Source organism: Periophthalmus magnuspinnatus, chromosome 17, assembly GCF_009829125.3.
Source record: "Periophthalmus magnuspinnatus isolate fPerMag1 chromosome 17, fPerMag1.2.pri, whole genome shotgun sequence".
Classification (NCBI taxonomy): domain Eukaryota; kingdom Metazoa; phylum Chordata; class Actinopteri; order Gobiiformes; family Gobiidae; genus Periophthalmus; species Periophthalmus magnuspinnatus.
Window position 1 is genome coordinate 24,418,845 of NC_047142.1, and position 15,691 is coordinate 24,434,535.

The 15,691-nt window shown below is 40.3% G+C and overlaps 2 protein-coding genes across 3 annotated transcripts; one reads left to right on the plus strand and one right to left on the minus strand.

The window, feature by feature from the left end:
- The first annotated feature begins 718 nt into the window (after positions 1-718).
- On the plus strand, positions 719-5,790 carry LOC117384869 (Golgi reassembly-stacking protein 2-like). Its single transcript, XM_033982025.2, has 10 exons — positions 719-917; positions 1,318-1,398; positions 1,532-1,735; positions 1,801-1,887; positions 1,960-2,090; positions 2,167-2,299; positions 2,665-2,788; positions 2,863-2,970; positions 4,223-4,333; positions 4,609-5,790. Exons 1-10 carry the CDS (start codon positions 855-857, stop codon positions 4,860-4,862), a joined length of 1,296 nt encoding a protein of 431 aa, XP_033837916.1. The 5' UTR covers positions 719-854; the 3' UTR covers positions 4,863-5,790.
- A 270-nt stretch (positions 5,791-6,060) lies between these two features.
- LOC117384868 (serine/threonine-protein kinase tousled-like 1-B) lies at positions 6,061-15,641 on the minus strand. 2 transcript variants are annotated; one of them, XM_033982023.2, is made up of 22 exons: positions 15,177-15,641; positions 13,633-13,748; positions 13,271-13,339; positions 12,551-12,589; positions 12,373-12,448; positions 12,188-12,231; positions 12,025-12,114; positions 11,695-11,775; positions 11,528-11,620; positions 11,328-11,438; positions 10,909-11,045; positions 10,557-10,748; positions 10,409-10,475; positions 9,964-10,061; positions 9,751-9,832; positions 9,581-9,672; positions 9,407-9,496; positions 8,852-9,021; positions 8,623-8,758; positions 8,428-8,539; positions 7,989-8,096; positions 6,061-7,131 (listed from the first exon to the last, which is right to left on the minus strand). In XM_033982023.2, the coding sequence occupies exons 1-22, from the start codon at positions 15,289-15,291 to the stop codon at positions 6,979-6,981; spliced, it is 2,271 nt and encodes a 756-aa protein (XP_033837914.1). In that variant the 5' UTR covers positions 15,292-15,641; the 3' UTR covers positions 6,061-6,978. The 2 variants fall into 2 exon arrangements, with proteins under 2 accessions (XP_033837914.1, XP_033837915.1); XM_033982024.2 differs by lacking the exon at positions 12,551-12,589.
- Between the last annotated feature and the right edge of the window lie 50 nt (positions 15,642-15,691).

The window sequence follows — 15,691 nt, forward strand, 5'->3', positions numbered from 1 at the left end:
TAAACTGTAAGATACTGTAACTGTAACTACAATATATTATTTTATTCTTGACAGCAAATAAGTTATATAAGGACTACAAATCCGTTTTAAAACCTCCCAGAGAATCAATACATTGTTGTCTTATGTGCACATGAATATATAACGTTTTACACAAATTACCCTACTTTATGTCATATTTTAGCAGCAAAACTTTCCCCGAATTCTCTATTGAAATGAATAGGATTTCCACTTAACCGGAAGTGCCGCCACAAAGAAACTGCGGTTTTATGGCGTTTAAAATGGACGGGGCGGATCATGGGCCTAATCTTTTTCAAATGATTGCATTCTCAAATGTTTAACAGTATTTACTTAATTGAATCAATCACTTCTATCTTATGAGAATAAATGCATGCATTTGTACTGAAACAACAAAATCAGACATTTGTTGCTAAACCCCACAGCTACTACAGCCGTTATTTTTAATGATCCCTGACAGCCACCCAGTTTTGCATTTCTGAATAAATCACCTACATAGATTCAACGTACAGCTAGCGCCAGCTGGTGGTCATTTAAAGTATCATATACGCACGCAGTAAACATGGACTATTGTTTCAGAAAAAAACACTTGTAATCAATGCAGTCTATCAAAAACGGGTGTTTTGTTATTATTAATTGGTGATTTCATAAAGAAACTCTGCGGAAAAAGCGAAAACAAATGTTCTTCCTGCCACGTAACGGCGCATGCGCATTACAGTCCTATTCGTTTGGCGACGTGTACCGGTGTAGTTCCTGTGGCCATAGGCGTTTGTGTTTCTCTCTTTTTACAAGGGAAACACCAAAAACAAGACACTATATAGGCCCGACAGGACTGTACTATGGGGGGCTCTCAGAGTGTGGAGATACCGGGTGGAGGCTCCGAGGGCTACCACGTCCTACGGGTGAGTTTCACGCTGTAACGTTGCTATCTTGCTGTTCGCTTTAGCATAACCTCTGCTCCGTGGATTCTGTGAAAACGCCGGATCAGTTACAGCATCCGAGACTGGTGTCTAGACATGAAAACCTCACTGAAACGGTAGAAATGTTTCCCTATGGGACTGGTAAAATCGCCTACTCTATCTGCGCTTTTATTTATGTATACTCGCTCAGTGATAAATGCTAAGCTAACTAGCCATTCAGTAAAGACACCCTGAATGACAGCAGCCTAGCTACAATTTGGCACATCATTGATCGCCAATAATGCTGCCATCAGTGCGCCACATAAAGTGGCAATTTATCACTGCAGTATGGGATTGCAATGTCATCTCAGAGAATGCAAATAACAGATTTGGCCTTTCCCAGGTTCAGGAGAACTCCCCTGGACACCGAGCTGGCCTGGAACCTTTCTTTGACTTTATTGTCTCCATCAGTGACACCAGATTGGTGAGTATTTTCAACAGATCATAACTGTTAGAGTTACTTTGCATTCAGACCCATCATAGTGACCCTTAGTGTGATGATGTGCTCTTGTGCTAATACAAAATTTCAGAAATTCATTTTCTGTTTATTTCTACAGAATAAAGACAATGACACATTAAAGGAGTTACTGAAGGCTAGTGTGGAGAAACCTGTGAAAATGCTGGTGTATTCGTCCAAGACACTGGAGCTGCGTGAGTCCACAGTCACCCCCAGTAACCTGTGGGGGGGCCAGGGCCTGCTCGGTGTGTCCATCCGCTTCTGCAGCTTTGAGGGAGCCAATGAGAATGTCTGGCATGTGCTGGTTAGTGCACAATGACATCTGCATATAATACTTCTGTGTCTGACATGTCCCTTTGGTCTGTACAGGAAGTGGAGCCAAACTCTCCAGCAGCCATTGCTGGCCTGCGACCGCACACTGACTACATCATTGGTGCAGACACCGTGATGAATGAGGTAGAACATGTGATATCTCGTTTCCTAAGCAATTTTACCTAATAATAATTTCCCATGGTATGTGTATTACAGTCGGAGGACCTTTTCTCTCTGATAGAGAGTCATGAGGGAAAACCCTTAAAGTTGTATGTTTACAACACTGACACTGACAACTGTCGAGAGGTGGTCATTGCACCCAACAGTGCATGGGGAGGAGATGGCAGGTACAATGTGTACTTGAAAACTGCTTTGCAAGTATTTACACACACAAATTAACATTGTTTCATCTGCATGTTTTAGTCTGGGATGTGGCATTGGTTACGGATACCTCCACAGAATTCCCACCAAACCGTTTGAGGAGGGAAAGAAGATCAGCTTCCCTGGAAGCCCGCCCAGTGAGCCTGTCAGTCCACTAAAGGATGGATTCACTGAGGTTAGAAGTGTTGTGCAATTGAAACATATTAATATAATGTTTGTTTTCAATGGGCAGACTCCAGTTGTGTTTAATTTTTTCTAAAGTGTATTTATTTATTTTAATTCAAGCACAGTGGACTGGATAATTGTCTGATGTGCTAATGTTTTCAGGACAACACTGCCCATTTGAATAAAAAATAAAAAAAAATTTAAAAGTGAATGAAAGAGTTTTGTATGGTAATTTTTGATGAATATTTTGAATTCTCCATTTCTAACTAACTGGTGCATAAGTGTTTATTCTTCTGCCAATGGTGACATTACCACTAACACAGTAAACATTTGTTTTTTGGTGTTTAGAATGACCTGTTTTTTCTTCTGGTTTAGGTGCAGCTCTCGGCAGTTACTCCTCCTGCCACTGCGGTGTCTGTTCCCTCATCCCTGGAAGACTCTCTCTCAGGCCTCTCCATTGGCTCCACAGCACCCACTTTACCCAGCCAACTTCAGACAGGTAGATCTATGTCTTGGACAATAGCAACTGAAGAGTAAAGCTGAAAAAGGAAAAAAAACATTGTTTCTTCTCAGGTTTACCCACTGTGCCGCTGCTCCCCTCATCCACTACGCCCTCTCTGACTCCCCTCGCACCTCTCAATCCCACCTCCACCAGTTTTAGCTCCACCTCCACAATACCAGGTGAGTGATTCCCAGACTTTCAAACATGACTGTCATGTACACAAACCAAGCTCTGTACTTCCTGTAAGGCAAGATACCTTGTGTTGAAAAAACACTGTCTCAGTTACAATGTCCTCAATAAGGATTTGTTGACACACCTACAAGGCCCTTGACCTGGGCCATATATGTGTTTCTATGCAACTGCAATTGTTTTTAGAAAGCAACTCTGTCCTAGAGAAATTCCAGTCTGGGTTCAGATCACAGCATAGCACAGAGTCGGAGCTGTTTAAGTGCACAATGATCTTGCCCTGTCCTTTGATTCCAAGCACCCTGTGGCCCTAATTATGTTGGATTATCGGCAGTTTTTGATACAGTCAACCATTCAATTCTGTTGCCTCGCCTTAACAATTTTGGCGGTATTTGTGGGACTGTTCTGTTGAGTGCCCCGGGGCTCCATTTTGGGGCCCATGTTATTTTCACTGTACATGTTGCAACTGGGGTCAAGTATTGCAAGGCACGCTAGCCTTTCACTGTTATGCAAATAAGATTCAGATTTACTTACCTGTGTTTCCTTCTGATTTAAAGTGGTTTTCTTCAATCTCTCAACGATTGTATTGCAGATATGTGGTTAAGGCAGAATGTCCTTCACTTAAATGAGAATAAAACAATACATTTTATTTGGTGATACAGCACTTTTGAATTTTGGTTTGTTATCCAAGTTAAATCGACTGAAAGAATCTTGGTGTCAACAATTTTAAATTTGACAAACAAATAGACATTGTGGTGAAATCAAGTTTTATCTTTTATCAAAAGTAAAGCCTTTTTTTTTTTTTTTAATCGCACCAACCTTGAAAATACTATTTACATTAGGGTGATTGGGCTTTCTCTGTCTCTAGCCCCAGGGTCTGGAACAAACTGCCCCCCAATATGCATATGTGTATCTTAGCTTGTTTAAATCCAGGCTCAAAACTTTTCAACACTCAGTAATGCAGTGGCACTTTGCACAATTTGTTTTTATTTGACTCTTTAATGTTTTGCATATTTTTGTAGTGTTGATTTTATTGGAAAGCACTGGTCACTTTGAGTGTTGTAAAAAAAAAAAAAGATAAAAAAGATTGATTGCTTAAACCCTACCTTTTTTTTATATAGTATTTTCAAATGTTAATTTGTACTTGTTTTAAACAAATGTTTGTACTGTAGAGGACACCCTGATGAATGTGTTATAAGGGGTGAAATTGTCATAGTTTCTGATGCAGTGTTTGTGTTAAATTAGGTCTCATGCCTCTTCCCACTGGCTTGCCACCTCTGCCAAATCTAAACCTCCCGGACCTTGGAGCTGTGTCGTTAGCGGGCGGCAGCGGACTCCCTCCAGCGGTGGGAACAGGTAAAAAGACAGTTGCACAATTACAACACAAGTATCCAGAAATAGAATGGCAAACGTAATATTTTTTATGGCATGGTATTTTTTTTTTCTAAATGAGGTTGTATTATTCTTGTGACCAGCAGCCACATTCCACAAGGGTTGTCAAGGCACCAGTGTTGCCTGATTTCAATATAGTGAAGTCTATTGTACATCTCATATTGTATCACATTGTATGCTTTTTATTGACTGTACAATTTAGAAAAAAAACAAAAACAAATTTCTCCTTCTTTGTCCAGCTGTCCCGCCTCTGTCGTCCCTCCCGCCTCTCAATCTGCCCGCCCTGGCCAACCTGCCCCCTCTGCCCGCCATGCTGCCTTCCCAGCTGCCCTTTCTGCCCCAGAGTGTGGCTCCCCTCCTGCCAACTACCATTCCTGCCTCTGTCACAGTCAGCTCTACCTCTGAGCTGCCCCCAGCAGCCCTCACCACTGTTGCTCCCACAGAAACGCTCATCCCCACGGAAACACCAGTATCCATGGAAACGCCGTCCTAACTACGAAATGGATGAAGAACCTGCCCTTCCTCATCATCGGACTAAACACACATCTGGTTACACTCTTGCCCCGTCTTCCTCGGTTTTCTATTTATTTGGCTCAGGATGCTCAGATAGAGGTAGTGCACATCAGTCTGTGAGCAGAAGGCGTGTGGGGCAGTGAAGGATTTAAAGGAGTTTTTGTTGAAGATCTAGAGCTCAGCAGCTTTCCCTCACTGCTGGGACACTGGGATGCTGTGTGTTAGTTTGGAAAAAGCTTCAGAAAACAAGAGTACCTTGGCAACGAGTTCTGCATCTCATCTAAGCAATCCTTTGTTTCACTTTTTCATATGTGTAAATATTACAGGGCTGGCTGTTTAACTGTGCATTATGTGACATAAATCATGTTCTCAACATGGTTCATATTTTATTAAAGCAGTGGTAAATATATTGCATGGCATCACACAGCCTCGCTAACTACTTGTATCAAAATACTTTAGCCCATAGTTAATTTTGACTGACCCTTTATATTTTGGTAGGTTTTTCTTTCTGCGACAGGGAGTTTTGGCAGTTACAGCGGCTCTGGTGCAGTGTGAAGGTGCTACTTTGGTGAAGGGTTCATGAATGCTTTGCACATCTGCCCATCTTGGCTCTGCTCATGGTATTTGGCATTAGTGAACTGTTGTTGCAGTGACACCTCACAGCCACAAGATGCTGCTGCAAAATACCTTTTAAGAGACCCAACAGGATGCGCAATGTAAGCAATAAAGCCAAATTAATTTTACACCTGTCAAAACATACAATTCTGAAATAAATCATAATTGAACATAACAATTCCCACTTTGATTTGTGTAAATGTTTCTCGTTATGTTTCAGAAGTATAAAGAACATGTTTGGAAGTACATTTGTTTATTCTGCTGTAAATAAAGGCAGAGGTCTATCACTGAAATATTGTTGCTGCTACTCATCTCTCAGGAAATATGGGTCACATTGCAGGAGTCTTTATTGCACATTAATGACACACACACACCTGCGCACATGTTCGGTTTCCACGTCTAATGGGGACATTATATTGACTTGCATTCAGTTCCTAGAGACTGATCCTAACCTCAAAATAATCTTAGCATAAATCTATTTTAAGTGTCCACTTTTGCTTGGATGCATCAAATATATCTGAACCAAATGTGACCAAAGCAGAGGGAGTACTAGTGACTTGATGTTTTGTCACACAATAGTTGGTTTATTAACAGAACCATACATCATTTTGAGTTTGTTGATTTCTAGCTCTAGACACATGAGTGGTGCAGATTCAGGCCTCTGCACCAAAAGCTGTGACTGGTTTCATTATTGTGTCATGGCACAATAAAATAAATGTGTAATTTGAACTTTACATTAGCATAAATGAACACTCCAGGCTGATGGGGGCGACACAGTGCCTCCTGAACAGTTACATTTATAGCAGCGATCAAACAGCTTTCAGATTTAACGCAAACATGAAGCGAGACTCATTTACACATTTGCCTGAATGTAATGTGAAATGAGCACAAAAGGTTTTCTCTGAGCAGAAGCTAAAAGGACATCAGAAACAAACATACTGCTATCATTGGATTTAGTGATAGGCTTAAATTAAGACATAAATCTGCTTTAAGTCCAGAGAAGCAGAAAATTGCTTTTTAACAAACTGAAAAACTTGCATTAGCTCAGGATTTCACCTCCACTGTTACTTCATGACAAAACTCCAAACGCAGGTGCTCTGGATGTGAAGTGCAATTTGATCCCAGAATCATTTGTCCAAACGAGGAACCAATGGTGTGCCTAGTATCCATGGAATTGGATTTGTTGAAGGTCATACCTGCTCAAATCCAGACTTTATGCAAATATCAATGGCTCAACAACAATGACTGTTGATTCAATACTCCATGAGATTAACAGGGACTTGACGAGCACATCTGGGATCGTAGAGCAGTTTGTTTAGTGGCAAAGTCTTCTTGTTGCATTTATTATCCATAATACATCACTTTCTTTTCCCTTTTTTCAGTGGGAATGCTCTTTACAACACAACGCCTTTTCCTCTCCTCTTTGTCATCCCTTCATCTCCCTGTGTGTTGTGTTCGGATGCTGAGTTCAGTCTCCAGGTTTAGTATGAGGGGACAGAGGAAGAGGAGGAAGGCTGCAGAGTGCCTGACGAGTTGGAGCGTCTCATGTGCGGCAGAAGGTAGGTGTCAGAGCACAGCTGGTGAACGTCAAAGCGGTCCTCTTTACGGTAGGCCAGACACCGCCGGATAAACGCCTGAAAAACAACACCACTTACATATTATGTTTTGACATGTCACAATGTACAAAGGCTACTATGAAGACATTGTTGCTGTTACTATTATATAATTACAGACAACATGAATGAAAATACGATCAATGTAATGGATTACACTATATAATGACACCATTGTGAACAACATAATTTACATAACAGTTTATCTTTGGCAACATGTGTCATAAATCAAAAGTTTTGAGAGAAATTCACTATTCATGGGGATGCCAAAACAATATAAAATGTAAGCCATAGAAAAACCTAATTTACTTGAAACTTGAAATTTCTTTAGGTGACAATACAAGCTTTATACACTTTATTCAAGTGTGTGTTTTATAAAATGCTTCCAATTGCATAGTATTATCATCTTTAAACATTATTTAAATGACAAATCTGATGTCCAAATTGTAACAGAATGAATGTGTCAATATATGTGAATATGTGAATCTAGTCTCGTCTAGTTCTGAGGAAACCACACCCTTTAATATTCCTAGATGTACAAAGTTCCAAACCAGGATTGAGAAAGTTGGCGTGTTACAACAAACACAATTTCTATAAATGTGTGTCATCCAGACATGCCCAGTGCACACAGCTGCAAGTGTCATAATGATGCAATCTAACTAGTCTAACTAGTTACTAACACTACACTTATGTTACTGTGGCTGCTTTTTTTTAAAGCATTCCATCATTATTTGGGCTTGGGACAGTCACAAAGAATCGATACACAGTAGCTGTAAAATCATATCAAGTATTAAACAGATATAGTGGTCACCATATTATCAAGCGGTGAAGATTGTGATGTGGATTTTTTACAACAGTACATGTGTATTTGTGTGTACCTTGGCTTCAGTGCTGGCCTGGGGTTTAGCAGGGAACTGGACCTCTGTAGCTTTGAGGATGGTGTTCTCCTGTAGGATGTCCTGTTGGGACTGGTTATGACCAAACGGCTGGTGGACACAAAAAATCCAGAAAACTCATTAGATTTTTTTTTTTTTTTTAATCCTAATTTTTCCCAACTGTTTATCTGTAAACATGTTCATAGGGTTCAGTATAGTATATTGTGTTTTGTGTTGCTTGAGGGTGGTGTAGTATTAGTGGGCATGTAGGAACAAAGCAGGGTGCCTTCATTAAATAATTATTAGTTGAAACATGCACATACCAGGGCAGGATTACCTCAAATTAGATGGGACTTAAAACACTAACTGATTCTAATTAAAGAGTCACTTTCTATAGATTACACATATATACATTACATATAAATGAATTGTTATTTTGCACCTTGCGTCCATAAAGACACTGGAAGAAGATTACGCCGACAGACCACACGTCCACTTTATTTGAAATCTTGGGAGGCTCCTTTCCCACCACAAAGCACTCTGGAGGCAGGTACCTGAAACACAATAAAAACAAGTTGCAAAGCTTCAGGGTAAGCTAAATAAAAGTATACGTTTAGATTACATGTTTTGTTCATACCAATAGGTGCCTGCCCCCTGTGACGTGAGGTCCATCCCGTCCACACCGTAGTTATCGTCATCCATGATTTTGGACAGGCCAAAGTCTGTGATCTTGATTTCCCCACATGCAGTGCCATCTACTAATAAAATGTTACCTGGGATTCAGAAAAAAGAACATATTATTAACAGTATTAGGTCAACTACTATAAGCAAACTCCAAAAGTTTTAAAATCACAAATGTGACAAACCAGGTTTCAGATCATAGTGGATGATGGGAGGTTTGATCTCATTAAGGTAACGCAGAGCACTGACAATCTGCATCACAATGGAGCGCGCCTCTTTCTCAGACATCAGTTTATTCTGTTTAAGATAAAAGTCCAAATCGTTCCCTTCACAGAACTCCAGCACTGTACAAAACCTGAGTGAAAAATTTGGGAAAATGTTTAAAAAAGGTAGGGAGGGCATATGTATCAGTCAGAAGCAAATTTGTTACAGACAAAAAAAAATCTTGAATTTTAATTGTGATTGACCATAATTATTTCTCTGTTTCTCAATTAATTGCACAGTAACTTCACATGGGTATGTTGATTCAGAATGACATTTCAAATACCATCTTTTACTAGTCACACGCTGAAAAAGTCAATAATTCAATGACAAAACATTTCCAGGCACAACAAAACCTATTCATTGTTTCCCATTCCGCTTACTGCAAGTTATTTGTAGTTTTTAAGATCTTTTAATTTTCCAGATCAACCACAGTATAGTGTAATTCAAACCAGCCAGAGAGGTTGAAGTTCACTCACGTGTCTGTATCCAGGGAGAAGTAGTCATAGAGTTTGACTATTCTGGGATGATCTAGTTGTTTGTGTATCCGGTACTCCCTGCAAGCATGTCTGGGGGACAGAAATGCCAATGTAGATTGCATAAATTGAACAACATATGTTTAGGTTGTTAGCATCGACTATGATCAGTCTTACTTGTGGTAGTTTTCCTTCTTCTCTTCCCTCCAGTTTTTGTTGAGTTGGTGGATTTTAACAGCTGCGTAGCGCTGTTCAAACAGGTCAAACGCCTAAGTGTGCCAAAATACACACAAACTCAATTAGCGCCAAGAAAACATTACAGAAATAAAATGAAAATGGGAATATACCTTATAGACCTCACTGAAGCCTCCCCGCCCCAGTAAATGGAGCAGAAGATACCTCTCGTTCAAAGTAGGATGGTCTTTGAAACTATACAAAAGGTATGTTACAGTGTGTAAGAATAACAGTCATATCTCTATATTACCTTGAGCAGGAATACATCCTGTTTATTATTGGTCTCTATGAGATGCTGTGCTTTGAGGCATCTATAATAAACTTACGCCGAGCTGTCCTCGTTGTTTATCCTCTTCAGCTCTCTGATATGGAGATTTCTCACTCGCTCCAAACGCTCCAACTCGGCCTGGATCTCAGCCTCCTCCTACAAAAACAATAGACAAATATTAAAAGCAATTCATCCAGTTCTGTACACGTTCATATGATTTTTGGTGAACAAAATATGATATATGATATATACAGCATATCTTTTTTTGTATTTATGTATTATGAAATGTTTTTTACTACATGGGCAATCTTGCATCTCTAAAAACATTTACTAAAGCCCTTGGCTACAATATTCCACAACGTGGCATAAAATGTATCTATCTTCACTGAGAACGTTCCGAAGTAAGGTTTTAACGTTCTATTTCCATGGAATCATGCAGTTGACTTTCCACCTCCAGAAAATGACATACAACACTTTAATAGTCCATTTATAGTTTCACTGACCTTTTTGAGATGACCAAGGCGAAGCTTGAATATTTCTTCCTGCTCATGATACTCAGCGAGTGTAAGCCTGACAAGAAAAAGTATATTGCCAGCGGATTACATTGAAAATTTTGATTACATTGGAAATTACAAAGGAAGGCCTACTAACAGCTGGGGCAGTGATGGTTTGAGAAACGGGTCAGAGTCATTGCCGTTGACAACCTTGGCTTTCCTCGGCTTGGGCTCCGAGGTGGAGGCAACCGACATGGAGGGGGAGGCGGGGTTTGGGGGTTTCCTTTTGGCCAACAGTTTTCTCTGGCGCTCGATGTCCTCTCGCTGTTGGTTGATGCTTTCCTGCTGCCTGCAAACAGCCAAGCAGAAAAGGCATATAGTGTTGACAGTATATATATATCTATAATGCACTGCTTTGACATGAAAAGCTCAAGGCAGTGAAATTAAGCGTGATGAGCCTTTATTAAAGGAGAGTAAAGAGTTCTGGAGGTGCTGGAGAGTTCAATTACTTGATCAGGTTCTGGAATGCGTATCCATCCGTCCACTGCTCCGTGTAGGACGCTCCATGCCGCACTGTGGTGAAGTGTCCCAGGCGGAGGCGGTCCTGCATACTCTTTTCACGACACGACTGCTTCTCTTGAGTGCTCTGGTGACATACAACAAGAGCCATTACACACAGTCATAACAGTGGGAACTATTCACTTTGTGCACAAAAATATATATGTGCGTATATATGTGTGTAAAATTTTATTGATGCAAGTGCCATTAAGTGATGCATGTCCCATCTCTTTGTGTGCACAAAAAATGATCTTTGCCAATCAAAAAAGTTACTCATAAGAGTTTTGGATGACATGTGGTAAAAGAAAATGTCCTGTATATGTGAAAAAGTTATTTTTTCTAGGGTAGAATGGATGAGTAATGCCCGTACCTTCTCTATAAGCAGTTTCTTGCTCATGGTGATGCACTTATTCAGACGCTCTTTGTATTTCTCCAGGAGCTTCTGTTGCTCATCGATCTGCCTCCGTAGGTCACAGTTAGCCTGCGGTGCAACAGAGAAGTAAGATCTGTTAAAATGGCTTAGAAAACAGTCCATGTGTACATGCAGTAAAAGCATCATCATGGCCTCACCCTGAGTAAGTCATCAATCCGGCCTTCCTTCTTCTCCAGGTCCAGACTCTTGTTGCTCTCCAGTGCAGCGAGTTTCAGTCCCGTTAACTCGGTCTGGGTGAATAACATGATTAGCACAAAGTTAGTGCAGTAAAATGCACAGATTTTTCAAACAGAAGCCTGAATACCTGGACAAATTTGCTTGTTGAAGCCTTAAGACTGTGTTCTCCGAAAGACAGGCTGGTGGGAGAGGAACTGTTCTGTCGAATCTATGAAGCAATAAATGAAAATGAACATCCATATATAATACTCTGAAAAGGTGCACTATGTAACTTTTTTGTCTACCTATGATGTTCCACAGCATGGATATGTTACATTAATTTCAATAACAGATTTATTTATTACTCAATAAAAACTAAATGCATTTAATGCCATATGGTAGATTGCAAACAGGTAGGGTCCCCTCCTTCAGCAAAGTTACATGCATCTTTAACTTTAGAGGTATAATTAATGCTTACAATTGAGCCAGGGGCAGAGTGAGAGTTTTGAGGAGAGCGACGGGTTGACGGGAGACCTCGGACAGGGCTGGAGCCATTTCCACCTTGAAACTAAACAGAGAAATAATGAACCGAACTGACACAAACTACTGATATTACTTTTGTGACAAAGTGCGAAACTTACATCAAAGTAATCACTGATTTTTGGTCCACGCGTTGAGGTCTTCCCTACAACGGTTAAGAAAAACAAATCAATGTTTGTATAAGACATTCAAAAACAGAAATGAACAACTAGTAGTCATATCCAACAATGAAATTAGACATTAGAAGCATTAAGTTATGAATAAATTTTACATCTTTCAAATGTACCTTGACTGCTTTCTGAGTAGGTGTCAGCTTTCCTCTTTCTGCCCCTGGACGATTCAGAGTGCTTTTTCTCTGGAGTCTGTTGAAACAAAAACAGAAAAAAAAACATGAATCCCGGTGGCTTACCCAACAAAGCCGTTTCTACAGCTGCAGCTCAGAAGATGCAGAGGAAAGTACATACTGAGTAGGCAGGGGAGCTTCCACGTTTTAAATCAGAGTTCTAGGACAAAGAAGAGATGACAGAGGTAGTGCAGGAGAGAGGGCGAGCAATGAGAAGAACAAACACTAATGCATGCATGTCTCATTTATACCCTACAAATAAGTATTAAGATATTATGGGAATATCTGAAAATATTGTTTTCTGGGATAAAACTAAAAAATAAATTATCAGTGGAGCAAAATTCAGAAATGCTTTACTTTTTCAAAATTGTTTAGCAACACTTTATTAAGGCCAATTAAAGTGTATTTATTATAAAGCATGAACAAAGACTTAATTCATAATGAGAAAATAGTTTATTAAGCATGATGCTTGCTTATTAACTACCTAGTTAATACACTAACTCCTAACCATAATCCCTTAATAATGTAGGTTCTAAACCAGAATCATTCTCAATAAACTATTATGAATGTAGTTACTATAAAATCATACTTTTTGTCCTAACTGAGGTAGAGATACAGCACCCAGGCAGTTAATCCATTAGCAATAAAATGTTACATTTATTTTATGCTTAAATTCTCTGGGCAACTGCTTATGTAGAGCTATGTGGTAAATTGATGTTTTTAATGTGCTTTGCTAAAAAGATTTACAAATATACCAACCTGGACACATGTGTTTATTTATCCGAGAACAATACCTTGCTGTCCATTTGCAAACCTGAGTTTCATCACAAATGTTGCTTACCTCCGACTCTTTGTCACTGGATGAACCAAGGCTGCCATAGCTGTGGTTAGACGATTCATTTGCCAAACACTGAACAAAACAAGATGAAGCATATAAGTCCTGTTTCACATATTTACTCATAGATCTATAACATGCATGAAACTACAGGATACACCTCAGTGTTTTTCATAACAAAGCCTTTCAGTTGTTAGGTGTGTCAACTGGCTCCTCTCCAAAATCACAAATATTCACTGATGCTGTGTACCCCGTTGCACAGTATTAGAAATTATTCTTTGCAGTTGAAGTGTCACAAAAGCCTTACTACATGAAGTGAGTATTCTGTGTGGTGTAAAACGAGATAGTACTTTTGTGTCCTGTGTTACCTTGGCACCTCCACTCCCAGTGCTGCCTCCTGTGTTGCCACTGACACCTCCGGTGAACCTGGCCTCCAGCAGCTCCTGTCTCCGGGGGTCCAGGCTCTGAAGCTCCTCCATTTGACCTGGGAAAAAAAACCTAAAAGAGTGAAAACCAAATACGTAAAACCACTTGTGACAGAGAGATGCATTTTAATTTGGCAACAAAAAGAGAACAAAAATGAGAGTGGAGATTAAATACTATCTGGGGGTGGATTTGAGAAAATTGGATGATTAGTCGATATAAATAGAACTCAGGCTTGAGCTGACTCGACTGTGGGTTGTTATTTAGCAATTGTATTTATAGGAAAAATGTCTGGAAATCTTTATAATAATTCTTAAGAGGAAAAGTTGGTCAAGCCAACATGGCTTGCACAAAAGAAGTTAGGACATTAAGAAGAAAAAGTAATCTTGAAGCACACAAACAATCAGAAAGGCAGCCAAGATAAGGTTGGATGCACTGGAAAATATTTTCTTTCACATGTTTGAGACAAAGTCTTTCAGAGTTGTGCAACATTATTCTGAGGAGTGGGCCTAATGCTTGAACACTTTCTGAGTACTTTTTTACTTTCTGGAGTAGGTAGCTCTTTTCAGATGGACATAGAATGCTGACAAATACAATGGTCAAAATATAACTGATGCCTACTGATAAAGCAGCAGGGTGGGCCTTGTGTGACAACTTGTTTCTCTGGGGCCTGTGTGTGCCTCTCCAGAGACACAGGTCTGCTCTCTGCTGAATGCTTTTGAAGATTAAGTTTGATTCCTTATTGCATGTTCCCTGTCTTTTTACAATACTCCTGGCACAGGGACAAGCTCCAAAAGTGTTTGGCCACACACAACTCTTCACATCCAGGCCCCAAACCTGTAAAGGTTACATCAGGACAGGAGGAGGCTGGGGGGGAGGGTTTGTGCAAACCTCTTCTTCCACCTTTACAAAATGTAACTACTTGTAAGAGCTTATTAGCTCAGTAATAAAAAACACTTATTAGTCATTAGTATAAATTCAATATAAAAATGCCAACATCAACAGTTAAAGAGTTGACATTTAAATGATGTATTACTCATTTGAGGGACTTCATTACACAATATTTACCATTTACTAACTAAAGTACCATCCACAGTAGCTATGCACACAGTGACCATTAGAAGCCATGCTGTGAATTTCAAATAACTCTTAAACTTAAACCTCTGAGGGAGAATTTAACTATAATCCAGTATAAATATTATCATTGTGCCATCTAAATTAACAAGTGAAAATGTCGTTTAAAGCAGCTTTTAGACCAAAAAACATCAAGCTAGATCTGCTTTGTGCAAACGTGAGCTGCAGCTTCTTCAGAGTGGCCATCAACTGAACTGACAGCTGACGTTTGGCTACAACACCGCATCTCTGAACTTAACATCCATTTCTCTCCAAGAAACGGAACTGCAGTGGAGAGAAAATAACACATTTCTACGGTAAAAAGCGCAGTTTAAGGTGATCAGAGGTCGACCCTCGACTTATTGTGCTCTTGTACCTTCCTTGCTCTTTGCGGTCGCCGTTATTTGTTGTTGAGAAACGGTTGGGGACGAGGACCAAGATGGCGTCGCCTCCAAACTTCCTCCACTTCCACTGTTACTTTGGACACTCATGAAGCCGCTTCACCGCCGAGAGGAGCCAGCGCACACACGGCACACACGACTGTCCGCGGAAATCCCACACTCGCGTCCATGCTGTGACACCTGCTGAAGGCAAACTAGCCTGAAACGACAGTCCAGGCGTTTGTAGCGCTACTACACGCCTCGCATTTTCAGAGCCGTGTGGGTCCCGCGGAAGAGCGGCTGCTTCTCGCTGAAACAGATCCAATGTAACCTTTGCATGATGACCGCAGCGCGCTGTCAGCAGCATCCACTGCTCTGATTCTTGTATCGCGAGGCTGAGCTCTCCACAGCGCGATTAGGGACGGCCCACAGACATATGGCCTGACATCTCAGATCATTACTCTGCTCAGGGGTTCACGGCTTTGTAAAGACCACGGTAAAGACCCAGAAC